The 27,338-nt window shown below is 41.0% G+C and overlaps 3 protein-coding genes across 12 annotated transcripts in view; all 3 read left to right on the forward strand.

Moving 5' to 3' along the window:
• Positions 1–12,482, forward strand: LOC137876506 (clathrin interactor 1-like). Its single transcript, XM_068716122.1, has 12 exons — positions 1–289; positions 4,593–4,697; positions 4,962–5,058; positions 5,821–5,929; positions 6,369–6,578; positions 7,193–7,361; positions 7,490–7,706; positions 7,793–7,874; positions 7,995–8,072; positions 9,130–9,437; positions 9,883–10,066; positions 10,289–12,482. Exons 1-12 carry the CDS (start codon positions 249–251, stop codon positions 10,669–10,671), a joined length of 1,983 nt encoding a protein of 660 aa, XP_068572223.1. The 5' UTR covers positions 1–248; the 3' UTR covers positions 10,672–12,482.
• Positions 12,483–13,463: 981 nt separating this feature from the next.
• Positions 13,464–15,423, forward strand: LOC137876810 (SOX domain-containing protein dichaete-like). The gene is given in 6 exon segments (XM_068716610.1): positions 13,464–13,713; positions 14,333–14,525; positions 14,527–14,576; positions 14,731–14,949; positions 15,334–15,358; positions 15,360–15,423. Coding segments are annotated over 6 exon segments (801 nt in total).
• Positions 15,424–16,509: 1,086 nt separating this feature from the next.
• The window catches only part of tcerg1b (transcription elongation regulator 1b (CA150)), a 12,810-nt gene continuing 1,981 nt past the window's right edge, over positions 16,510–27,338 (forward strand). For 3 of the 10 annotated variants that reach the window (XM_068716124.1, XM_068716123.1, XM_068716128.1), the window contains exons 1-18: positions 16,510–16,578; positions 17,574–17,805; positions 18,494–18,646; positions 19,211–19,481; positions 19,602–19,844; positions 21,070–21,129; positions 22,093–22,293; positions 22,733–22,839; positions 24,121–24,209; positions 24,292–24,479; positions 24,588–24,669; positions 24,988–25,123; positions 25,211–25,300; positions 25,432–25,550; positions 25,850–26,000; positions 26,194–26,358; positions 26,877–27,059; positions 27,274–27,338. The exon at positions 27,274–27,338 is cut by the window's right edge. In XM_068716124.1, coding sequence (XP_068572225.1) covers positions 16,532–16,578; positions 17,574–17,805; positions 18,494–18,646; positions 19,211–19,481; positions 19,602–19,844; positions 21,070–21,129; positions 22,093–22,293; positions 22,733–22,839; positions 24,121–24,209; positions 24,292–24,479; positions 24,588–24,669; positions 24,988–25,123; positions 25,211–25,300; positions 25,432–25,550; positions 25,850–26,000; positions 26,194–26,358; positions 26,877–27,059; positions 27,274–27,338 — 2,582 coding nt within the window. In that variant the 5' untranslated portion in view covers positions 16,510–16,531. The remainder of the gene's footprint in view (positions 16,579–17,573; positions 17,806–18,493; positions 18,647–19,210; positions 19,482–19,601; positions 19,845–21,069; positions 21,130–22,092; positions 22,294–22,732; positions 22,840–24,120; positions 24,210–24,291; positions 24,480–24,587; positions 24,670–24,987; positions 25,124–25,210; positions 25,301–25,431; positions 25,551–25,849; positions 26,001–26,193; positions 26,359–26,876; positions 27,060–27,273) is intronic. The other 7 variants (XM_068716129.1, XM_068716125.1, XM_068716131.1 and 4 more) reach the window with 4 other exon arrangements.

The raw sequence follows: 27,338 nt of genomic DNA on the forward strand, positions 1-27,338 counted from the left end.
GGTATGATACGGTCCGCGCGCGAGGGAACATCGCGACGCTCCCGTGACGTAGACAGAGAACGACGTTTCCGTAGCAACTGGGGGCGATAACCGTTAACCGCAGCAGCCGCTGTTACTACGGGAAGCTAATAGAGGAGTAACGGGGATTTTGTCGTCGGTAACCGGACACCACGTCTGTCTTCTGGGGGGCCTTGAGACACGGGGGCGACGCACCATCGAGGCGGCGAGCCCGCAGTATCCGTGCGGAGATGCTGAATATGTGGAAAGTCCGAGAGCTGGTGGACAAAGCGTGAGTACCGAGGAGCAGGTGGAGCTGAGTGGCTGCTATGCTAACGTTAGCTCAGCAGCATCAGCAACGGATACAGGCGTGACGTCACGGTGATAGCCCCTCAGCTGTTAGCTCCGACTAGCTGGCTAGCTGCCAACCTTCAACCTTGTGGCGTAAATAGAGACGAGTGCATTACGATGGCTTCTACCATCGTGCTTTTTTAATCACTTGTCCATACAGAGGGCAGGGAAAAAGACAATATCACACACTCTTGATTCATTTATTTACGAGCCACAACGAACGCTATCCAGTTAGCTAATTCCGCTAGCATTGAGAAGCCCATGTCGGCTCTGGGTACTGTTTCTGGTGCTGCTGCAGAATCACGCCCTGTGTCCGCCTGGTGATGCCTGCTACCTCCACCGTGCATCCACCTGACATTATATCCCGAGTAGAGAGCTAAGCACTGATGATTGAAAGTTAAGAGGCAAGATAAGTGTTTGTGGATGGTACATTTCCTGCCAATTAGCGACCAAACATGTCTCAAAGAAGCCCAGCTAAGACAACAAAGCTGGTCGGCTAAACAGACCATACTGTTGTAGCTGATGCTGGTGTCCTACGTTGTGTTGTTTATCTGAACACTAGACTGTGCATGCTTCATTGTGATATATATTGTTGTAAGGATAGTGTGCAGTAGATAGTATATAAGTACACCTGTTTCTGGTAACGGTCCCTTTTATTTAATAACTAAGTAAACAACTTTTGAAGAGGATGCTGTCACTATCCGGAGGACTAGGTCTGTGGTAGATACAATAAAATCAGTTTTAAGTAGCTTGACAAAGGAGGCTGTCTTCATATGTTTCATAGAGTAACAATAACCATGATCAACTGTATTGGCTAAGTATATGTAACGTAACGTTACACATATAAGGAAGTGGACTATGTTTTTGTTGTTGCTCTCAGTCTACGTACACAGAAATAGACTGGACCCAGGTAAAACATAAACATTATAAACTTAGAATGACATTCTTGTCATCAACGTTGGTTCAGTTCAAACTAATCTCACAAATATACTTTGTATATACATTAGAATCATTATGTTGACTGATTTAAAGGACAACCGTATCTCATAAAAACAGACTGTTAGTGGTGCGTCTGCTGTCACACATCAACTGTTTAGATACTTCTCCTAAACACTGAATCTCTCACAGTCAGTTTCACGTGGGATTGACTTTATATCTCAATTTCATCAATACAGCTTTGACTTGACTTGAATCTGCAATAACATTGTGAATCTGAGTCTTTTTCCAGAGCAAATAATCCTTGAGCTTCCTTTAAGTAGTTTGTTTGTCTTGTTTTGTTTTTTTCTGATCTATGATCTAGTGCTTTGGCCAGTCTTGGACTGATATCGATTATAGTGCAACATATGGCTGGGCATTAATTGAAAATGGTGGAATCTTATCTTGACAAAATCATATATCGTGATACACAATTGCGTTGTGTAAATAAATTATAAGCACATACTAACTAAAATTTAGCAGAAAAACTTATCAGATTGCCCTAAAGTTCTTAATTAAATGAGAAAATACTCAGTGCTTTTCATTTGTCATTCACACGTGAGTATACAAATATAGGCTTTACCATGTGTTCATTTCATTTAGACTATTCATTTATTGAATTATCTGTAAACATGCTTTGTCGTGACATGGAGATATGAAATGACCTATATGGTGATGGAAGATTTTGGCCATATTGCCCAGCCCTAGTGCTACAGATCAGTACGTCCCATTGTTTCATGCAAACATCCTCACACCAGAGAAATGTGTTCAACCAAATTGTTTCTGTTTTTTCAGTTGCTATTCATTTTTTAGTTCCCTTTTAGTTCATCAACATTTTAGTTTTTTTCTACAGCCGCTGTGGGTTATGTCATTTAGATTTAGTTTGAAGAGTTTGTATGTCGATCTTCATTTCATATTTTGGAAATGTTTCAGTGGTTTATACATGCCTGTTATCAGTAATGATGAAAAGCCAATTATGTCTTTTTATAATTTTGTGCCTTTTATATACACACTCAGCTGCCACTTTATTAAGTATACCTCCTGTAAAAATCAAATGTGATCCATGACTAATACAACAGCTTATAAGTTTTAACTTTACAAAGATAACAATGTTCAGTTTTAATGGACATTGTCAAGAGAGATATCCATTTATTTATTTGAGTGTCATTGGGGTTGTAATTAGCAGTGGTGTTGAACTGCATTATATATAGAGGTGTTTCTAATGTTTTGCATGAGGGGGGAAGAATATTAGAAATACCTTTCAATCTAATGCAGTCGAGTTTAACACTACCTCTAACTACAACCTCATGAACATACAGTGTAGTTGAATTAACTCCTGTAGTTAAGTTTTCACTCAAACTGACCTTTGTAAGCTTTTTAAAGGGATAGATTCTATAGGTGTAATAAAGTGGCCATGGAGTTTATTTTCTAACACAAAACATACCAGCAAGCTATCATCGCATTAAGTTACAATGTTGTGGTCTTTTTTAATACGTTCTGATCTTTTTCAATTATCTTTATCTTGTACTGTGTTTTTATATATTAGGTGTATAATTACTTGAAGGTTTCAGCTCCCTTTGGGTTATTAATGTGCACTTGCATTTTGATAACAATCGTGCAAACAAGGTTAAATGCAGGCTACTTTTAGACGGATACTGTGTGCAAACACACTGCCCAATGACAGGGAGGGTACAGCATGCCAAAAGCATCTTCTAATTGTAGGGATGCTGATGAACTCTTCCATACATTTTGCTTAAATCCTGTCATTTATTTTTCATATCATGTCTTTATTTGCCACATTTGCATCCCTGTCTGTTTGCTAACAGTTTGAGACCCTACATTCTCTACAGTCTCCTCTTGGCTCCGCTCTTTAAAGGACCAATTATATTGCAAATGTGACAAGGAAGAAAGAGTAACTAGACAGAAGAAAGTTCCATAAAGGAAAGATGAGTGAATAGACTGAAGAAAGGAGATAAGACGAGTGAATATACTGTACAAAGGTAGCGCAGATGGAGAGCTCAACAGAGCTTTAGATGGAGTAATAGACACCAGCTCCCATCAGCTGTTGGTTGTGCCTGGCTGGGCCTGATGAATACACTCTATTATTGATCCACCTTAACAGAGCTAGCAGCGGTGGCCTTGCTTTTCCTGCAGATTGAGAGTCACGCTATTATGGTGCTCTTGCTGTCTGTGTCAGTCTTATCTGCTGACAATAACACCGTCAAAGGCAGCTCCTGTACTGAAGGTGCCTCTGATTCTCTTTTGCTGGGAGGATGGCAGAGCTCAGAGGAGAAAGAGACAGCAAGTAAAGGTGCTGTGGAATGAAAGAGTAATGATGGGAATGTGAGATTGGCCGACGCGGGGAGCATAAATTGAAGGGGAAAAAGGCCAGTTTAAGAAGGAGTGGCAGGCTGAAGTAGTAGTAGATAAGGTCGTGGCAGAGAGAGATGCATTTCACGTTGCAGTGCTTTGGCTGGGTTTTGTTGCCAGGAGTTTGTAGAGCAAGCCATGCCCACCAAAAGATGCAACACGCACACAGGAGAACACAAAACCAAAGAGTGCAGGAGGCAGACTTTGCTGATGGGGAGTTTTGGCTGTGTTCACCCTTGTGTCACCCTTTGTGTCCTGAACATATGAATATTTTTTTGCACACTTTGCTTGTGTGTGTATGTCTGCATGCCTGTCCTTTTGAAGTGCAGTGGTCAAGACATTCATAATTCAGAGACTGAGATTCACCTGGTCTTACTTGATTTCACTGTGTATTATGACACCTGCATGAATGTAGCTATTTGTTGTGGTAATCCTGTTTTCCACAGTTATTGCTTTAGTGTGTTTGTGCTGCATGACTGAGGGGTTGCCATGTGTAGCAGTAGGTAGACATCTGTGTTGTGTAGAAGTTAGACATGATAATGACACTCTGCTAGCCAGAGGGATTGTTTGTCATTCAAGAGTCACCCTCATTGAATTTGTGTGTGTTCTACTGTGTAAATACATCAATGTGTGTGTTTCTGATGTCTGTATTTTGGTCAGCCTGACCTCTGGAAATGGGACGAGTGGTGTGTGAAGGGAATCAGCACAGCCTTGCTGATAACCAGCAAGGCTGACTGACCGAAAGACTGACAATAAAAAGCTCTGTGTTCACAATAAGTGAACAGAATGACAAGAAAACGAAGCCACATGTTTTCACCTTTTATATAATTGAAATATTGATGGTATTCCAAATATTTTATTGGAGTAATCCTGAAGAAAATATATGTTTGTGTCAACAGCACTAATGTGGTCATGAACTACTCGGAGATCGAGTCCAAGGTGAGAGAGGCCACCAATGACGACCCCTGGGGACCCTCCGGTCAACTAATGGGAGAAATAGCCAAGTATGTGTAACACACACACACACACACACACACACACACACACACAGTTTCAGTATGTGCACGCAAATACATGCAAGTTATCAGTAAGCTAGCAGGTAAACCATGATATTATTAGACACACACAGTGTTTTATTTAGAAGAAAAAAAGAGTTCTGTTCAGAAGACAGATAAGGTTCCGGTCACTTGACCTGATTATGCGTTGGACTACCTATATGGGTTTTCCCAGCACAATAATATTGTTTTACTGTGTGTTTGTGTGTGTAGATCTACCTTTATGTATGAGCAGTTCCCAGAGGTGATGAACATGCTATGGACCAGGATGCTTAAGGATAACAAGAAAAACTGGAGACGAGTCTACAAGGTATGGTTACACTCTGGTTATTCGGTTGATTCCCAGGTGGTGTGTGCTTGTGTTGTATAAGTGTCGTGTTGTACTGTGCAGCGCAGTTCTGTATTGTTTTATCAGGATTTAGGAAAGCTGAGCCTCAGAGCTTCTTTGTTCCTGCAGTCAGACACCCACATGGGTTCCAGTGTTTACACGAGTGACTGGATCAACACTTTTTAGGTTTATTGATTCTCTGGTTTTCTTTCTTTTTATCTTAGATACTATATATATGTGTGTGTGTGTGTGTGTGTGTGTGTGTGTGTGTGTGTGTGTGTGTGTATATATATGTGTGTATATATATATATATATATATATATGGATTCAAGAATGAAGTTGATATGCACTATACATACATACATACATACATACATATATGTGTGTGGGTGTATATATATATATATATGTGTATATATGTGTGTGTGTGTGTGTGTGTGTGTGTGTGTGTGTGTATGTATGTATGTATGTATGTATGTATGTATGTATGTATAGTGCTGTGCATATCAACTTCATTCTTGAATCCTGCCCACATACTCATAAGACTTATATGCAATGATGATAAAGTATGCAAGAGCCTATAGGAAGAATTCATTTGTTTGGATTTTTTAGAGCATAATTAAGATGCGTTTAAGAGTAGGGACAGTTGAGTAAAAATTATTCCTCACTGAGTGGTTCTGGTTACATCCCCTGCATGGTCTCTTATCATGTCTCTTACTGTCTCTCTCGATCACCCTCTTCCAGGCTTTACTGCTGCTGGCCTATCTGATCAGGAACGGGTCTGAAAGAGTTGTCACCAGTGCCAGAGAACACATCTACGACCTGCGATCTCTAGAAAACTACCACTTGATTGGTAAATCTCTTAAATCAAAATCAGCTAGCTCTTCTTATTCTTTATGTTTAAAGTGTCCAAAATAGAACAGGTTCATCCTCTGGGGAGAATGGATATAGTGTGCACGGTGAAACTTCCATTTGATTTTGGTCATTCTTGCATACAAAAATACATTTTGACTTGGTGATGCTTCTAGAGGAAAGTAACCAAAAACATTATGATTGATCCTCTCTCTAGTCATTTAATATCTCTGCAAATGTCATGAATTATCTGACATTTAATTTTTAAAGACACCTTGCCTTTACACAGTGGGTGACACTAGATGAAAGGTCACCAGAATGTCACCAAAGTTACTATCTACAACAAATGTCAAAATGTCTGGCCAGTAGTCATCCTGTTTTACTGTGTGTGTGTGTGTGTGTGTGTGTGTGTGTGTGTGTGTGTGTGTGTGTGTCTCCAGATGAGAATGGTAAGGATCAGGGCATCAATGTGCGTCAGAAGGTGAAGGAGATGGTCGAGTTCATCCAGGATGATGACAGACTGAGAGAGGAGAGGAAGAAAGCCAAAAAGAACAAAGATAAATACATTGGAGTCTCCTCTGACAGTATGGGCGGTGGAGGAGGAGGAAGTGGAGGAGGAGGTGGAGGAGGAGGAGGAAGTGTTAAGACCTGTAAGTAATTCACTACATCTCCTTTGACAGCTGTCAGATGTGGATTAAAATGCTAATAATAACATCCCCTATCCAAACACAGAGGACTTAAAATTAATTAGAGGAAGGATAACATGTAAAGCAAGCATGAGACTTTTTGAATCAAACTTGAATTTCACATAATAACAAGGAATTTGTAATATTGGTTTGTCAAAAAAATGTCTTGCATCATAAGAGCCCCAAAAATGTCTTCAAATATATGAAACACAGAACAGCATTCTAACTTTGGATGTTTGGTGTGTGAGGATATTATTTAAATTGATCATTTGAACGATTTACCAATCAAAAATGCAAAACATTTTCCAGGTCAAACTTCTACAATGTGTTGATGTGCATTAGGAGTGACATTTTATAGCCCAAACAATGAATCAAAAATGATCAAAATGATAATTATTTAGCAGCAGCTCTAATGTTATTGTTGGTTTTAGTGTCTTATATTTGTTATAGATCGGCATTTTTACACATTGTTCAGCAGGAATTAGGAGCTTGATACGACTAGTATGATTTGGTGGATGCCTGCTCATGCTCAAAAGTCTTCTCTCTCTCTCTGTCCTTTTCTTTGTTCTTCCTTCCAGCAAATGAGTTGGATCGAAGTAAGTGGGATGAGGACTGGGATAAGAGCAAAGGAGCTTTCCCCTTTAGTGAGAAGCTCGGAGAGATCAGTGACAAGATAGGCAGTACCATCGACGACACACTCAACAAGTTCCGAAAGAAGGAACGAGATGACTCGCCCGACAGAATCAGGTAAACGTATGGTGTCCTTCTGCACAGTTCTACATATTACTTTATACCGTTTTGGATTATCCATCACATAAACAAAACACACACAGACGTACAATAACTGCAAAGCAACAAAACGGTGCTTCTTCTAGTGACAACGAGGAGGACAGAGCGTCGAGAAACGGCAGGCAGGAAACCCTTGAGTTCAAAGATGAGGAGGAAACTGTCACAACAAAGAGCATCCAAATCACACAAGCAACAGAAACCACCACCACCACCACGCGGAAACGCAGCGGAGCAACGAGCAGCAAGGCTTTGGACCTCGGTGCTGCAGCCAACTACACTGGAGACAAGAGCCCAGAGGAGAAGGTACGCACACTCACGCTTTTCCAAATGCCGGATACATTTCCAAGAGTACACATTTAATCACCTTGTCTATTTATTTCTGTCTTTAGTCATCATTCAGGCAGTCTTCCAGTAGCGGTCTAGCTGATCTGCTAGTGATTGACCCTTTATCCAATCAGAGCACTGCAACGGGTACTTACAAACGTTTACACACACAAAGATATGGAAGAAATGAAGGCTTTTTAAAATGTGGGTGGTGTTGTGTCACTCTTACATGTGTGTGTGTGTGTGTGTGTGTGTCCTTCCATCCAGGTGGCAGTTCAGACCTCATTGGTGGCTTTGCTGACTTCTCCTCTCCTGCAGCCTCTGCCAGCCTCCCAACCTCCATTGGTAAACTTGTTCTTGCTTCTCTCAGCTCTTCCTGTGTTAATCTGAAGGTGCTTTCACACTTGTAGTCCGTTTCATTTGGTTCAGACAAAGTGGGAAAATTATACATTGTTTCATCTTAGAGTACATCCACACTACTCCGTTTTCGTTTGGAAACGCATATGTTTTGCTACGGTTACACTGAGCATCCACACTACGCCGGCGTTTTCGAGCACCGTAAACGGAGGAGTTTAGAAACAATCCCGAAGCCGGATAACTTTGAAAAATCCGGGTAGCGTATTCGTGTGGACGGACGGAAACGCATAAGTTTGGAAACGATGACGTAGACACCCGCGATCGACTACCAGGTTAATTTAACGGGGACAACTGATTACAGGCATTGCTGACCTTGTTGTCTTTACTAGCAGCTGTTGTCCAGTTAAAGTCTGCATGTCTGCATAGGAAACAGCTGTTATTGTAGCGATCAGTGAGCGGTGTGAGAGAGAGAGAGATCAGTGAGCGGAGAGAGAGAGAGAGAGAGAGAGAGAGAGAGAGAGAGAGAGAGAGAGAGAGAGAGAGAGAGAGAGAGAGAGAGAGAGAGAGACCTGCAGCGCTGTAACTAACGTTAAGTCTGAAAAATAAAACATGTTAAACTTTCCACGAACTGTATCTGTTTGAGTTTATAGAGGAAGATTTTAGAGAAGCTCTTAAGTATCAAACACGTACTTACGATCATTAAAGACTACTTTATTACTCTGGTTGCTTAGTTACAAAACACGACAATCTACTTCCTGTTTACATTGGCGCATGCCCAGTGAACGTGAAGAGTCACGTGATATTCGTTTCCAGGCGTGTAGTGTGGACGAAGATCATTTCAGAAACGATGGCTGAAACGCTGTATGGACGGAGATCGTTTTCGTTTGAAAACTCTGTTTCCAAACGAAAATGGAGTAGTATGGATGTAGCCGTAGTTCTCCTGTGTTTGGTCTTTTTGTTTTCACACCACAAACACACCGTACCAGACCAAGAAAGATGAATGTTACAATCACAACTAAACATATCACAACTCTCTTGTGGCCAGCTGCTGCACCACCCAATGGAAATGGAGAATTTGGGGACTGGAATGCTTTCTCGGCCAATACACCAGTTTCGTCTTGCTCTGGTCCCTCCCAGCCCGTCACTGATCTGTTTGGCAGCGTCCAGTCCACCACAGCCCCGGCCTCTAATACTGCCCCACCTTCTACCGAGCTCTTTGACCTGATGGGTGGGGTAAACCATCAACTAACCAATCCACATACAACACTGAGTGCCTCTCAGAGCATGACTTTCTCTCTGGGAGGTGCAACGCCAGGATCAATGCCAACCATGCCCCTTTCTCGCTCTCAACAGGTAGGTACGGTATATTTCACAGGGAGGACTAGTTTGTCTCAAACTGTATGAAAATCTAAAATCTAATCTAAAAAATGTTGAAGATAGTGAATTCCACTGAAAGAATAACCCAGAAGCTTCCAGTGTGTATTAAATGGTCCAGTTAATAGTCTAAATAGTGCCATGAAAATGTAGGTCTGGTGGGAGGGCTGGGTAGGTACATGAGATTAGATGAGATACAATGCGTTTATTGTGACAATCTGCAATAAAGAGACCTGGATCAAAAGAAAACAAACATTCAGCAATGCTGCAAACATAATCAAAGATTTGTCAGTGCACCCTTATTAAAGAACACTTTTTATTCCATTCAATAAATATTAAGGGTTAGACATATACAAGTTTTTTTTTCTTGTACATGTCAGGAAAAACTATATTCTTTGTGTAAAATATTTGTAATTAATTTTAGAGCTTGGGAGGCATAACATCTCAGCAGCCCATAGGACAACAGCAGAAGGTTGGTGTTGGAGGTCCAGGATCATTAGGGTCAACCTGGTCTGACCCTTCCGTCAACATCAGTCTGGACTTCCTATCAGCAGGCCTCAACCCCACGAAGACACCGCCCACACTCAACAACATCATCCAGCAACAAGGTATCATGTTCAATATGAATGGATTGACCAGATTTTTAACTTTTGTTTTAAACAACTAATACATAACTAATATATATATCATCCATCCAACTCCTGCTGCGTATCTAGTAAACATTTTAAATGTACATTGTTTAGATTAGACTGGTCAGTGTAACTATCTGAACAACCAGAGTGGTTGAACACAGTGGATTAACTCCTCCCTGTCCATATGTGTCTGCACAGGAGTACCTCCGGTTAGCCTGTTGACCCAGAGTTTCGGAGGACTGAACCTCAGCTCCCCGCCCCACGTTACACCCAGCAGACCACCAGCCAATCCCATGATAGCAAGCAATGCAATGACGATGGGCATGCCTGCATCAATGGCATCGAGTATGCCCCCATCAATGACCACGGGGACCATGGGGATGGGGGGAATTCCTGTAAACCAAGGCATTGTGGGAATGAACATAAGCATGAATATGGGCGTGGCCACTCCAGTGATTATGGGTGGTATGGCTGGCATGGGAGTGCCAGGAGTGGGGGGGGGCCTAGCACACTCCATCACCCCAGCCGTGGTTCCACCCAAACAGGATGCCTTCGCTAACTTTGGCAGCTTTGGGAAATGAACGAGTGCAAATGTGTGTGTGAGTGTGAGTGTGCATGTCTGACGTTTTGAGAGTGTGAACCAGAGGACTGCTGTACTTGAAGACAACCTTGCATGTTTCTCTCTCTGCTTCTGCTGTCTTTGGTGAGCTGGCGCCAGTGATCCTTCACCATTCCAGTCTTTCGACATGATCTTGGAGGTTGGGGGTAGTGCCGACTGCTGCCCTTCACCCATTTGATGTGTGGAATGATGTCACACAGAGGACGCCTGAAGAGCGGAGAAGGTGTCAACCGACAGCTGCAAGTCATTACTTTCCTGTGGGGAAAAGCTCCTCCTCTTTAGCTGTTTTATATATGAACTACAGTATGTCCTCCTTCATTACAAAAAAATCACTGCAAAAAAAAAATAATTCTGTAAATGTACAGAGAATCAATCAATAGGATTAACTCCAATAAAAATGGCATCGCTGCCTTAATTTTGCATTTTAGCCTGAGGTCTTACAATAAAATAAATAATTTCAACCAAAATCAATCATTATTGCCAGAGATAACAGTAACAGAATGTTGCTGGTTCATACTGAATCCGTCCGTACTCTGGCCTTCCAGCAGAGGGCAGGATGGGTCTCTGCCTTGAGATAACGCTGCATAATCATATTTATTCTTGAGACATTACTGTGGATGAAATGCATATTACATTTGTTTCCTCCCCTCCTCTTTTTATCAGGCCTGAAGCAGTTCACAGTAACTCAATGTAAAGTAGGACACCTACAGTTTTATTGATGTTTAAAAGACAACATGAGTGAAACCTTGAACTGCTCAGAACAAATGTCCCTAAAATACTGTTGAGCTCTTTGCATTACAATAATCAGTTAGTTAAAAGTGACAATTTTCCTCTATATTCCATTTTGGATGCCTCTGTCAGAATTTGCCTGATAAAAGGTTCAGTCAGTATTTTATTTTGAATACTAGTCATTAATAGTTTCTTTTGGTGCCCTTCCTGATGTTGCTTCAGACATGATGTTGTAGGACATGTGACTTTATCTCAGCATTGCTTTCTGACCCACATAGAAGAGATCTATCTGTTGTACTTTTTCATACAGACACTGTTAATGGATAGAGGTACAGAATAAGGTTGGGTTTTTTTAAGTATTTGCAAACAGGCTTCGGGAAAAGAGGGTCAACGATGTTCACCATCTACAAGACTGAACGTTACAATCCTCTATACTTCCTCCGTGTTTAAGGCAGTGGATCCCCTCACAATGTGTGGGTCAACCCAGCAATGTACCTTTAATTACAAACAATTTTTGCCAGCAAACATTGTTCTGTCTGCAGCTCTCTTGGTGGTCTCTTGGTGCACCTCACAAACTGTGTACTAGAAAATACTCACATGGATTACACACATTGGAGGACATTTTCCTTTGTTAGCTGAGTTTTAATAAAGGATTTCTAAGGCTAGTTGAGAGGGTTGGGGGTCTTGAGTGAAGTGTGTGTGCGTAAGAAAAGAATAAATGAGTGTGTGACTTTGTGTATGGGTATAGTTCTCTCAGTTTGATGTGCAAACAGCAAAGCAGAGCCTGTTGTCATTTTCTGAAGCACTGCACTCCAAATGACCAAATCTTTATTTTGTTACTCTCAGAGGAATGATTCCATAGTTATTAGTTTAATATTTTTCTTAGTTTACTTGTAAGGTTATGTTCATACGGGAGCTACTAATAACATAATTTAGTTGACGGGAACTATGTTTTGTTTTTTGTTTTTTTCGATACAGCTTGTTTCATTTGATTGTACCCTATATTTTCTGTACTTGATTTTAAATCTTATTAAATTATAACATTAAAGATTAAATCTCCTTGTAGGCTTTTTGCATCATGCTCCGGGGTTGATTGCAGTATTGTTTTTCAACTTAATGAAATGTAGTTTGGCAACTTTTAAACTAAGTAATACATTAACAAAATGTATTGACCTCCAGAGTTGTATTCTTTGTAGTGCATAGAAGGCTTTGAAAAATAAAACTAGACAATCTGGATGGTGAAATAAAATGTACATAGACAAAATAAGATAAGATAGGCCTTTATTGATCTCCAGAGGGGGGATTTAGTTGATGTACCAGCACAAAGACAGAAATGTAATAAATAGAAGTAAGAATGAACTATACAAGAGCATATAAAGACAAAGTTAAGAGGTAAAGTAACATGGTATGATTAATAGCATCAAGTGTAAGCACTGCACACCTAAATAATACACACTGTGATTAAGTAACGAGACCTAGTTTTGTCAGTATTACTATACCAAAATTAAAACATAGTATAACATATTAACATAATATAGTGTGATATAGCATAGTATGGTATGATGTATACTGTATATAAGGTACGATATAGTATGCCTAATAATAATGTAATATAGTATAACATAATAGTATAGTACAGCAGTATAACTGAATATCAAATGTAATATGGTATAATATGGTAGCTCACTGTATTGGATAGTAAAGTATCTCATATAATATGATAAAAGTAATGATAGGCTCCTATATAGTATGAAATATATACTGTAGTAGGCTGAGTATTTAAAAGTTAACAATTAATACCAAATCAAAACTTTATTTGTGGTTTTTTTTGTCTTATCAAGGTTATTTCCGGTCATAATAGCCCATTTATCTGGTAAATAAACAGTTAGCTGGAATGTTCAAACACCTTAACGTCCAACAACATTCTATTGTTATGGCAACCGAGGGTTTTTAATCAATCTCAACCAGATGACAGATTGAAACCCAGATGCGGCCCCAGAATAAAGCCACGGTCATAAATTGAGGATGGACATGTATCTTAAAAAAACAAAACAAGAATTGAGTCTGCAAACCAGAGACACGGGCCAGGATCCAGCGGATCAGATTCCGCTGGACGTGACCGGACAAAACCTAAAAACGGTCCCCAAAAGGCTGGATACGCCACAGGATGCAGCTGGAGAACCCCTGAACACAGATCCAGTCCACTTCACAACCTCACCCGTACCCGGAGATGACAGTCCGGTTACTAGCTTTACTATCCTGCCCACGGAGGAAGGTATGCCACAGGGCCTGTGTGTGATAGTCCTGCTGGGATGTGTACAGAAGTAGAGACACAGGAAAATAAAGATTAAATCTTTGGAATAACATAAATTAAAACATCCCAATTATGAGATACTAAATCAAATTACAATTGTGAAGTGACATTTTGACATTCAAATCATGATATACTAGAATAAAATCATTATTACATTAAGTCAAAAATAATAACTGAGTTTTTATTGAGATTTATTGTGTCATCTCTAATATTTCATCTGTTTTTTTCTTTGCTTGGTGGAAATTGGTCTTTGAATCGGTGATCTTATGTTTCTTGCAGTCAGCATTTGTTATGTGAGCTTTAATTTACATATACAGAACTCCAAAATCATCACAGACCAATCATCTGTGCCCTAAAATTGAATAATGATATGCGAAAAAAATGAATGAATCATCATTTCATTAGGTGTTTTGTCTATTGTATTTTAGCTGTAAATCATTTTTGTTGTCTTAGAGATTACTAAGGGAATCGTTGTCTAAATAAGTGATGAATAATGTACTAACACAAACCTTGTGTGTAATTCTGAATGTTTTCTACAACTGTGAGCGAACAAATCAGTCTCCCCAAATGTCCTCCTCAGATCTGAAGCAGTTGATGTCTGGCCAAGACAAGAATGGATACATTAAACGGCCACCAAATGCCTTCATTGTGTGGTCTCGTATCCACCGCCAATACGCCCTTCGCAAAATCTGCCCTGGAGCTGACATGATAGACACCGGTATTGTGCTGGGCTGTGAGTGGTCCAAGCTCAGTCAGGAGCAGAAGAGGCCCTACTGAAGTGGCTCACAAACTGAAATACATGCATAGACAGCAGCAATTCCCTGGTATGGACAATACTGATGAGAGGATAATGAACAGTTACAGCAAGTTTACTGTCAAGTCTTGTGTGCAAATATACAGTAGGATGTGTATCCAGTTTTAATGTGCTCTGGTATGGATGGTGAACCTCTGTCTCTCTGCTTTGTTATATCATATCAGATTATGAGTTCCGCCCCCAGAAGAAGAAAGTGTGTTTATCCTCAGGGCAGGGAGCAGGACAAGACTCTGGCATTTCATTCTCACAGGCAGTGCCTTCAGCTCAGTGCAAGTTGAAGGGCCCCAGCATGTATCTATATCCCACCATGATGCCCTACACAGTGGGCTACCATCCGTACCCACTTTTTACCCCATGTCATCAAATGGGCCTCCACTCCAGGGATTGGATTAACCGTCCAAAGTAAGGCATCTTCAGTGAAATATTCCATCTAGCCAATGTGTGAGAGCTGGTTTATATCCTTCAATGCACCTTCCATATAGCCCATGTACTGAATTTATTTTGATAACTCATAAATTATAGCAAATATGAATCATTAAATGTTTATTTTTACTGTCAACCCACAGTATCACACAGACATGCAAAAACACTGTTTTCCTTTAGGTTTCTTTAAAGCAGCAGCAAGTAGAAAGTGTTTTGTTTCAAGCAAGATTGCTCACTTTTACACACTGAATGTGACATGATACTTTAAGAGGGTGTACAGATTCCCAGAATTCACCGTTCAGTGACATTTGTTCTGAAACATTATGGAGCATTATCTAATTGACTTCCTGTGTGCTTATGTCAGGTTTTTCTACCCAAATGCCGGCAGCTCTATGGAGGAAGTGAGGAATTACCACCACACTCACCTGCAGTGAAACCAAAGCCCATCAGAGAGTCTTAGGCAGCCAGATGTTGACAGCAGGCCACAGCGTCCAGCCACCAACAAAGTGGAGTGTAAATGTTTGGATGATGTTGATGTTGTTGGAGTGATCTAGGAGACATTCAACGCACAATAGACAACACTGCCAATGATATTTAGAAGAATCATACATTTAATTTTATTGCAAAATAAATAAAATGATCTGTGATCCATCTGTTGGTCAGCTTTTATATTCTAAATGTTCCGATACAAATACATTTTCTGTCTTTGTTTGGATTTGAATAATTTCTAGTGGACACAAATTAATGCTAAGAACCCCAAAACAAATGATATCTGCGTGTAAAAAACATAATGTTACCTGAGGGGGAGTTTTTCCTTTACGATGTGAGGGCTCAAGCACAGAGGATGACATAGTACAGGTTGTAAAGCCCTCTGAGGCAAATTTGTGATTTGGGATATTTGGCTATACAAATAAAATTGAATTGATTGTCAGCTGTAAAATATATTGTGCGCTGATACTTTACATGATTAATTTGTGTAACACACTATTCCACTGCAAACCAATCAAGAAAGATTACATTACATTAATTTGGCAGACAATGTTGTTTATGAGTGGACATTAATATTTTGCTTCTGTTTTTAAGGTTTTAGCATGCAGATTTTGTTATGGATTTGACTTTTATGCAAGTACATTTTTGAATACAGGACATCCCAAAACAGTGCAGTGGTTTTCCCCTGTGGTAGACTATTACTATTTTTAAGTAGAGGACTTTTGTTTTTCCACCACAATGGACTCACAAAATACCCACAGCATACAAAATACCCAGCACCGCAGAGAGAGAAGTTAATGGGCTATGCAAAAAAATGGTCGTGATCAAGAGTCCAATTAAATATCAACAACACCCTGAGTATGGACTAAACAAAGACATTATGAAGAACAAGACCCAGTGATTACTTGGCCAAACCACTGTGAGAAAACCATCATCCAATCAGAGCGCAGAGAACTAGGTCTGCGCTATGATTGACAGCCACGCTTAGCGAGTACGAGAAGTAGAAACCACTTAGGGGCGTTTCCAGGAAGAGAGTGGTTACATTTTCCTGTAATGGCGGAGCAGACCGAGAGCGAGGCTATCGGGTTCAACGACAACAGGTCAGATAATAGCGGCTAATGTGTTCACATGAATATGAGCTCAGTGCACTATTAACCACAAGCCCAGATGGCATATGGAGTTGGGTAGAATTGTTTTTGGTCGAGAGATTGTGATAAACAGTGGTCTTACTTCTGCATGTAGCCGTGCTAGCTAACTAGCTTCTAGCTAACTAGCCTGTGTTGCCAAGCGGCTCGTCTCTACGCTCCGCTCGTGGCACGCGGTAAACATAGGCAGCCAGATCAAACATGGCCAGATGTTTTCCTCTTTCACCAGACTTACTTCTTCACCAGGCCCCGAATGTGTGTTCAGACACAGCTCATATCTTACGTGTGCGTTCTGTGCTCAAATGTTAATGTACAATAGCCAGCTAGTTACGCTATGCTACATTAATTAGTAAGCAGGGGCACACAACTCCGTCCATTCAGTGTTTTGAATGGACTGGCTTTCTGTTAACGTTAGCCTAGTTAATAGTAAACGAGACTATCTTGAGTGTTTGATTTGTTTTTATGATCTAAGCATGTGACGTTACCATGACCAACAGGATATCGCCTTAAAGAACATGTGGAATAATAAACACCTCCGACCTACACAACGTACAGTAACGTTACTTCCGTTGCACCGTACGGCTCCATAAACATCACTCACGTCAGTGCAATCGCATCTTCAAAAACACGTTTCTCCAACTCATTTACTGTACGTAAATCAGCAGAACCATAGCAAAACAAAACCATGTTTCTTCTTCATTTGTGAAGATGGTTCTTTGTAATGTTATAACCATCAGAAATGAGCCTTAAGTAGTAAGAGGTTGAGAACCACATGTATAGCATAATATGAATGATGTTGCCCAGCCATACCTGTAGTTGGTTACTTTCAAGCATTATATCTACTTGCAGTATGACAAGTTTAGTACTGATCAAAGTGCTCATATCAGAGGGTTTTTGTTGATGCTACACTTACAACACTGGTTGTAACTTGGTATTGTGTTGTGTGCTAGAATGGTGCAGCAGGCAGTACGGTTCCGCGGCCCTGCGCCTGCACCTGCGCCTGCCCAGACCCCAGTGTTACGAGGCCCACCACCACTCTTGAGGCCACCGCCACCTCCTTTTGGGATGATGAGGGGACCCCCACCGCGACCCCCGTTTGCACGTCCACCCTTTGACCCCAACATGCCGCCCATTCCACCTCCAGGAGGCATGCCTCCACCTATTGGACCCCCCCATCTACAGGTGACTGTTGCCCGTTCTTATACGACATGCATGCTGTTCTCTGTAGAAGTGTAATACATTAATACAGAGAAATACAAAGACTAAAATTAGCATAGGAATAGGACGATATAGGATTTCATCACGGATTGTGATAAAAAAGAACATAAGAAAATAACAATGTTGTTATTTTTACCCTTTATTTATGCAGGGGGGTGGGGGGGTTGTTGTTCACTAAAAGAGATATTCACTAAGAAAATATCTTTCCTATCTAATGCAATACTTTTTTCTTTAAAAAATTGAAGGTAAAATGCTGGGTAATTGTTACATGAAAATGTCATGTGTCCCATGCCCAGTGAAGCCATTTGGCAGGCAGAGTCTGCAAAGAAATTGACGACAAAGAAAGCTTTAGTCCTCTCTGGCATGAATAACAGCAGTACTAGCTTCTAGAACAAGACAGAATCCAGGAGGATTATGACTAAAACCAATTCATATTCTGTTTGACTGTGTGATTTTGTTTTGAATGATACAATTTGATGACTTGAACCTCCTAATTTGAATTCAGAGGTTTTAAGTGCCGGCTGCTGGCTGAATAGTCCGTTGCTTGTCTATCTGGCCACCAGGGAGGACTCTAATTGGGCAATGTATATTCCTAGCCCTACTCCTTTTAAAGTCTGAAAATGTAATACTGGGTCTTTATCTTTTGCTGCAGAGACCTCCGTTCCTTCCCCCTCCCATGGGGAACCTGCCTCCTCCTCCAGGAATGCTGTTTCCTCCTGGGATGCCCCCTGTTCCTGCATCCGGAGCCCCTGCACTCAACCCAACAGAGGAGATCTGGGTAGAGAACAAGACGCCTGAGGGAAAGGTAAGCTGGAGATCACATGTAAGCTCATTGTGGGGCCCCTATACTTGTTTGATAAATTAATTAATGATTCATGTTTTTACAGACTTTCAAAGTTTTTCCAAAAGTATATTTGAATATAACACTTAAGACAGAGACATAATTGGTATTACTGTGGGTTGTTGTTGATAATAATATTGTGATGCTATGAGACTTTAGATAGACTGCTGATTTAATGGTGCTAATCACTTGATTGCATTTGCAGCTTTTGAAAACTGCTTAAAGTAGCCACTGTCTCACTATACATTGTCATTTGTTTCACTTGGAAATCCCCTTCTTATTAATATCTTTAATATTGGACTGGATATTGTGCTGCCATTCTAAACTAAGTCATTTTGGGATACATTTTGCTTAGTAAGCAGATGTTCAAGGTATAACTTTAGCTTGAATGTCAATATAATCAACAAAATTGGTTGTCACTATATACACAAACATGTTGTTGTGTGATTACAGGGGTGGATGATAAATATATTCTAGTTACTTTGTGTTCCCTAATAAGTGTTTTTTTGTCCATTATCCCCTCTAAAGGCATATTACTACAACGCCAGGACCAGAGAGTCATCGTGGAGTAAACCGGATGGTGTGAAGATCATCCAGCAGTCTGAACTCAACCCTCTTCTTGTAGCGGGTTCGGGTCCAAGTGCTGGGGTGACTGTAGCTGCCAGCTCGAGTAGTGTCAACACTACAGCCAGCACAACATCCGCAGCCTCCCTGACTCAGGCCCCGTCCACAGCTCCCTCCCGCACACTCGCCTCCAGTTCAGACTCCACCACCCCCTCCCCCTCTGTGACCATCGCAGGTACGGTCACAGTCTTATATGGACCACACACACACACACACACACACACACACACACACACACACACACACACACTACAGCAAAAATAAATTTCTTTATTTGTGTTTTTATATCCAAAAGCCACTGTTGTAGCCGACCTGTCCCCTGTTGCCACAGTGTCCTCAACGGTTGCTGTGTCTCCAGTCACTGTGGTAACTGTGTCCACGGTGCCCTCACCGGTTACGGCGGTGCAGACCATGCCGCTGCTTCCTGCAGGCCTGCCTCACGGTGTGGGCCAGCCCACTGCGACCATGCCTGCCTTCCCCCCCGTCATGGTGCCTCCTTTCAGGGTGCCCTTGCCGGGCATGCACATCCCTCTGCCAGGTAAGAACTACAGACTAAGAGCAAGAAACAATATCTGCTGCTGCTATCTTACAGAGGAACTGCTGTATAAATACATTGGAATCAGGTAAAATACTGTAATTAGCTATCTTGCAGATCTATTGGTCAGGCTCCATGAAAGAACTTTCAGTCTGACATGTTGAAATTAGAGATGTCCTGAGTCAGGGGACCGATCCGGGCTAAGAGTGATACATCTTCTCTCTCGCATCCATGTCAGATCAATAATTGAAGTTGTTAATTTGAATAGTTTGAAATTTGGATTAAATAGCTCATGAAAACTATGGTCGGCCAAAATTCGTAGGCTACACCTGTTATTTCAATGTGCCAGATGCATATTTAGTCAATACATAAATCTGGTGCTGCTATGTAAATAACTGATTATGTATCAGCAGATACCTATTATGTAAGGGCCAAAAAAACTTGACCGGGACAACCCTAGGAGAAAGTGTATTTTTGCTAGTAAGTTAACCAGTGAAGATTACTCCATTACTCTGATGCTAATGAGCTACTTAGTTCAGCAATGTGGGTACACATTGATTACAGCACAACAAAGAAGGTAGCCAGTGGACTGTAATTTTAGCTGTTATCACATGAAGGAGGATTATAGGAACATCAACAAGTATTGAGTGCAGTGGCTTGAATTTAAATTTAGGTTAATGCAAATGCTCTTGTGTGTTTGCTTTCATGTTTATTTCTTTTGCTTTCTCTTCTGTTTTTTTGTCTTCTTTGATTCCTTTTTTTTTTTTCTGTCCCTCATTTTGACATAATTTGATGAAAGAAGTTAATTCTCTATATGTATATTGTGTTCTTTGTGGACGAAGTGTCCGGCAAAGTCTGACTTAGAATCAGATGGTTTTAGATTTGGGCTGATTGTTATTTAGCTGACAAATATCTGACGGAGAGCTTCCTGATTGACTTTAGATCTGTGTGTTCTCATTCACTACTTGAGATGTGATTTTTGTTTTTCTTTTATAATTTTCTTTCTTTTTCTGTTTATCATAATTGTTAATGTAGCAATAGCCTCCAAATTGATCCAGTTTGTAAACCTAATGTACACTGTGCTCATTCCTAACACCCCTAAAAACATTACAGGCTCATAAATGTCATAACTATGACATAACAATAAGGCACAGTCCAAACCATGAAGGCTCATATCCAGTGTCCTGCTGTGTTCAACCAGATGCTTGCTTGTCCGTTGTTCTTGCAGGTGTAGCAATGATGCAGATAGTAGGTGCCCCCTGTGTAAAGGCAGGCCCCGGCCCCAACGGTAAACACCCAGCCGCTCGCATCTCAGATCTACAGTAGAAGGCATGGTAGTGAATGGTGTCTATATGAGCCATATGGTATATATGGGAACCCTGAAACAGTGGCATGGCGGTGAATGCTGTGAACATGATCCATCAGTGGACTCTTCTTCATTCCAACAGACAGAAACAGAACGCTTGATTGTTATTAAGGCTTAATGGGATTATTGTTGCAGACCTTTCGTTTCCAGAATACTTTTAATAATAATAAGAAGAAGAAGATATTTACGAACTGAATTCTAATTTCCAGTTCTCTTTTTTAAAACAAGCAGGATTTTTGTTTGGTAAATGAGAGACACTAGATGTGGCTGAGCTGTTGATTGTTAGGACCAGTCATTTTGAAGTGTGTGTTTGGTGAATGGAAACGTGTTAAAACAGAATCCATCTTTGTTAGGTCCCATAATGCTAGCTGGTTGCTTTAACCAAGTAGAGATTCAGTAGGATTATACGGGCTACATGTTGTGTGTTGTCTTTCTTTGTGGCGTGTGTGTGTGTGTGTGTGTGTGTGTGTGTGTGTGTGTGTGTGTGTGTGTGTGTGTGTGTGTGTGTGTGTGTGTGTGTGTGTGTGTGTGTGTGTGTGTGTGGGGGGGGGGGGGGTCACTGCTTTGTTTGTGTATGTGGCCAGTGTTGTCAATGAGTTATGTTTCTTTAGACTTGAGCAATTTCTTCCACAAAATGATGATAATTATTTTTTGTATTCACTCATCTAATAATCTAATCCTCTAGATGACCAGGCAAATGGTTTAGAGGGACAGCCCTTTTTAAGTAGCAGTGAATCAGTTTTATTCTTTCTCACCTGGGAAATGACATTTCACAAATGAATGTATAAACGAATGTCTTTTCTAGAGTATAGTCCACTTGGCTAAGACAGAAAGACGAGTCTCCACCAATCCTGGTCTGTCTTTTCCCTCTCTGTCTAATGACAGGCATGCTTCCCGGCATGGGCCCGCCTTTAGTTTCCATGATGCACCAACAGCTGGCTCTCTCGGCAGCTTCTGCCTCCATGGCTGGATCATTGCAGCTCCCTGAGTGGTCCGAGTACAAAACAGCTGATGGGAAAATGTACTACTACAACAACCGAACACTGGAGTCCACCTGGGAGAAACCACTGGCCCTGGTGGAAAAAGGTAGGCACTGCTGACTCATACATACAACACACACACACACACACACACACACACACACACACACACACACACACACACACACACAAAATCTTTGCCAGCTCCAACATGATGAGATGATCCGCAAGGCTTGTAGTGGAACATAAATGGATTTGGTTGATGATGGGTGCTAAGCTTGGGTTGGTTTCAAGTATCACCTAAATCAAAAGCTTTATCCACTTTGTTTTTCTTCTCATTAACACCACATTTGTAAGATAAGCTTTACCCCTGAGCCAACATTATCTGTCTTAAGACTTACTAGTGTCACTTGCAGCAGCTATACTTCCAGAACATGAACCCCTGGCAGAATTGATGATTGACGGGCTGCATTTGTTGAGCTATACTACACTTCTTTTAGTTACCTCACTGTTTGTGTGGTGCCTTTTCTCCACGCTGTCTTCAGAGAAAGAAGCAGAAAGGCTCAAGGAGCGTCTGGCCCAGGAGGAAGCTGAGGCGATGGAGATGGAGGAGGAGGAAAACAAAACAGAAAACACTAACAATGAGAAAGAGGTATGTGACTGGTTGAATTACCTCAAATCTTTTTATTCCAAGGTGCGTTGTTGCTGCTGCACATTTTACAATGTTATGCATCAATCTGGAGCACTTTGAGAGCAAATTTAAGAGGCTAGATCTACGAAGAACTTTGTGCTCTTGTGAACAGTTTTGTGCTCTAGCAGAACGTAACCAAGGGCATTTGGGCTACTCAGGTACTGTACTTAAGTACAAGTTTCAGGTACTTGTACTGTACTTGAGTATTTTAATTTTATGTAACTTTATACTTGTACCCAACTACATCTCAGGGGGAAATATTGTACTTTTAATTTCACTACATTTATTTTACATTATTAGTTACTAGTTCTAGATTGAGATTGTTAATTCACAATACAAATTAACTAATAAACTATAATGTATTGCTACGTAGTATATAGCCTAATTATTAAGTATGTACGATAGTTAAAATTAGTGATTAATGCTTCAATATTTATAATCCAGTGATATATATACTATTAATAGGTATAAATGGGCCCATTCTGCATAATGAGCACTTTCACTTTTGGTACTTAAAGTATATTTAGATGCCAATACTTGTGTGCTTTTACACTGTAGTACTTTTACTCAAGTAAAAGATCTGACACTGGTGGGCCGCCACAGTCTAGGTCAGGGGTAGGCAACCGTAAGCACGTGTGCCACCATTGGCATGCGGAAGCTCAACCAATGGCACACAAGCAATAAGTGTGAGTAAGAGAGTTTTTAAAAAATATATTGGTGCCCTTTCATCCGCCTCCCAAATCCCTGATTAACTAGACTGGTGAAGGGTTGGTAGGGATGATATCAACTCAGATGTGGATGTTTTTGTAATGATCGGAGCCTCGTAGTATAGTGCTCATATATATTATTATGCCCTGATTATGGGATTTTTTTTTTTAAGTGTTGCTGTACCCGTTGCCTAAATGAATGGAATCAAATTGCATTAAACTTAAAGTTACAGCGCACTGATTATCAAGAACATTTAAAAATGGCACGTTATGTCATAAATACCCCTGCTCTCTGTAATTAATGGAAAACTGATCATAATCAAAGTACAGTGTTGTTGTATTAATAATTCAGAGTGCAAGAAATGCTATACACTGCCCATAATCTATACCACATTACTATTCTACATGTACTATAATGATATATAATGAAAGACACACTTCTGAAATAAACCACACACAAAATAAAAGAATATAGTAAATATATTGTTTAATAGTATGAATGCAATAGTAATGATAACTGATTTTCGCCTTCAAGGAGCCTAAAGAAGAAGAGATGACGGAGGAGGAAAAAGCAGCTCAGAAAGCAAGACCAGTAGCCACCAACCCAATCCCTGGCACGCCATGGTACGCACACCACAGCCCACACCATCACTCTACTCCACTTTATTTCAATCAACCTAATGCCTTTTTTAAATTTTAATATCAGGTGTGTGGTATGGACGGGTGATGATCGGGTGTTCTTCTACAACCCCACAACACGGCTGTCCATGTGGGACCGGCCCGAGGAGCTGGTTGGTCGAGCGGACGTCGACAAGCACATCCAGGAGCCGCCGCACAAGAGAGGCCTGGAGGACGGCAAGAAGACAGGTGTGGACAAACACTCCTTCACATACAGTCAGTAACAAAGGCATTCAGCACAGCACTTATGACAATTGTGAAATATAAGCCAGTTGTTTGATTGGCGTTAATAATAAATATTTTAATATTTGTGTCTGTGTTCAGGTGTCAATAAAGAGGAGCCAGAATTAGCCATTGCTACTGAAGAAAATCAGGATGAGGAACCAACCAAAGCTAAAAAGAGGAAGTAAGTCATGTGTGTCTCCTTTTACTTATGGCTATCGTGCAGGGCGCCCCAGTACCTCACCTGTCAGAGCGGGTGCTCCATGTCCTAAGGTGGTGCCCCGACAGCAGCAGGTCGGGTTCTAATCCGACCTGCAGCCCTCTGCTGCATGTTGTCCCCTCTCTCTCCCCTTTTCTGTCGATCCTCAGCTGTATCTAATAGTTTATGTCTCTAAAAAATATATTGTCAATCTTCCTGGAACTGTCTATTGTATTTTCCTTCCTTTTTCTTTCTAATTCGTTCTCCCCCCACCTCTCTTGACCTTTGCTGTTTCACCCTCAGGAAGGAGGAGGTGAAGGAGGCAGACTCTGAGAAGGAAGCAGCAATGGAGGCCGAGCTCAGAGCTGCCAGAGAACGAGCTATAGTGCCGCTCGAGGCCCGGATGACCCAGTTCAGAGAAATGCTGCTGGAGAGAGGGGTAATGCAAATATGTGAAAAAGAATCTTTTAAAGACACAAGTTGATATTGGACTGTCTTTCTAATGCATTGTCTATCTTACATGTAGGTGTCTGCATTTTCGACTTGGGACAAAGAGCTTCATAAGATTGTGTTTGACCCACGTTACCTTCTGCTCAACCCAAAAGAGAGGAAACAGGTTCAGATTCTCTCTCTCTCATGTGTTTTCCCTCTCCCCCCACACTGTTACTCATTCTCACAGTCTTGTGCCACGTACTGGCCATTTATTTCCATCGTTCAGTCACAGTTTTGTGATTATGTCTTCTTCAGGTGTTCGATCAGTATGTGAAGACACGAGCAGAAGAGGAGAGGAAGGAGAAGAAGAACAAGCTGATGCAGGCCAAAGACGAGTTCAGGAGGATGATGGAGGAGGCAAAGTTCACACCAAGGTAGAGAAACAGGCCAGTTGTTGTGTTTAAAAAGACAGTATTGATATTTATCACTAACTTTATTGTTATTATGACATTATTGTTCTGTAAGAGTAGGTTTTCTGACATTTCCGTTTTATTTCAGAGCACGAGTGAAACTGATATATGATTTTATGGAACTGTTATTTTACAATCCTCTTCTCCTTTTTGAAGTTTACTCACAATATTTAATTTCACAATATATTATTAGTATTTAACGTATTATGTTATTGGTATTTTATTCTTTTTTTTTTTCTCTTTTTTTCCAAAAATCTTTACAGAACAACATTTAGTGAATTTGCAGTGAAGCACGGACGAGACCCGCGATTTAAGACCATCGAGAAGATGAAGGACCGGGAGGCCATCTTTATGGAATTCATCACCGCTATAAGGAAGAGAGAGAAAGAGGACTCCAAGTCCAGAGGAGAGAAGGTATCACCCGCTCACATAATAATGTCAATGTATGGTATCTCTCTAGACCACGACTGTGGTGGTATTTAGGTGAAAGAGGTCAGTTGACCAGGAGATGAGACCTTGCAGGCTTTTGCCATCTGCAGGTCTTGCTTTCCTCCTCACCATTTGTTTTTGACAGATTTCCAATTTTGATGTGTGTGTTTGCTCCCAGGTGAAGCTAGACTTTTATGATCTCCTAAGTGAGCAGCACATAGAGGTCGGCCATCGGTGGAGCAAAGTGAAGGAGAGGCTAGAGACTGACCCACGATACAAGGCTGTGGAGAGCTCCGCACTCAGAGAAGAACTTTTCAAACAGTACATGGAAAAACAAGCCAAGGTAGTGATCTGTGATCTGCATAACAGCAGCTGTGAACTTAACATTTCTTTGTACTTCAAACATCATATTGTTTCAGTTTTTCCCAATGAAGATGTCCTAACCGGCTCCGTGCTTTAGCGAACAGGTGTAAGGGTTTCTTCAAGTCCATTCATAGAGTGCCTGGTTGAGTCAGTCAACCTGGAAAGTGTTCATGAAGCCCAGTAATGGGTTTTATTCACACAGAGCTAATACATTCCTGATGAGTAAAAACGAGTCAAAGCGTCTACAAATGTCGACTTCAGAAATGGACTGAATCATGTGTCGCAGATGAGAAGCTCCAAAACACTGAGACAGAGAAATCATTTTAATCAATCTGTTATCAAGTATATTACAACAAAAACATGAGTCGATATCCCTTGTATAAATACACCAAGTGTGTGTAATTGACTAGTAATGGAGAGTTCACGTGTCTATTTTCGTACACGGTCCTCATTGTTGACAACGAAACTGATGCAGACCTTGTGTGTCCTCCTCCGCAGAGTGTGGACCTCGACAAGGAGCGAGAACTGGAGCGGCAGGCTCGTATCGAGGCCAGTCTCCGAGAGAGGGAGCGGGAGGTGCAGAAGGCTCGATCAGAGCAGACCAAAGAGATCGACCGAGAGAGAGAGCAGCACAAAAGGGAGGAGGCCATCCAGCATTTCAAAGCGCTCATGTCTGATATGGTGAGACGCTCTGCAGTGTATTTTTTTCCCCCAAAATGTGATACGTGAATTATTTGAATTTTCATCAAAACCTAATCTTTTTGTGTCACTGGTCATTTTTTACTCCCCCTAATTTGATCGGAGAAATAATAATTTTTGAACATTTGAGAAATGCAAGTATGTCGGCGGGAGCACAACACTGACTGGTGTTTTTTTTTGTCCACTTATTCCTCAGGTACGGTCTTCAGATGCAACATGGTCAGACACTCGTCGTAACCTTCGAAAAGACCATCGCTGGGA

Source organism: Cebidichthys violaceus, unplaced genomic scaffold (assembly GCF_023349555.1).
Source record: "Cebidichthys violaceus isolate CVI_PGR_0920_01 unplaced genomic scaffold, fCebVio1.0.p SCAF_20, whole genome shotgun sequence".
Taxonomy (NCBI): domain Eukaryota; kingdom Metazoa; phylum Chordata; class Actinopteri; order Perciformes; family Stichaeidae; genus Cebidichthys; species Cebidichthys violaceus.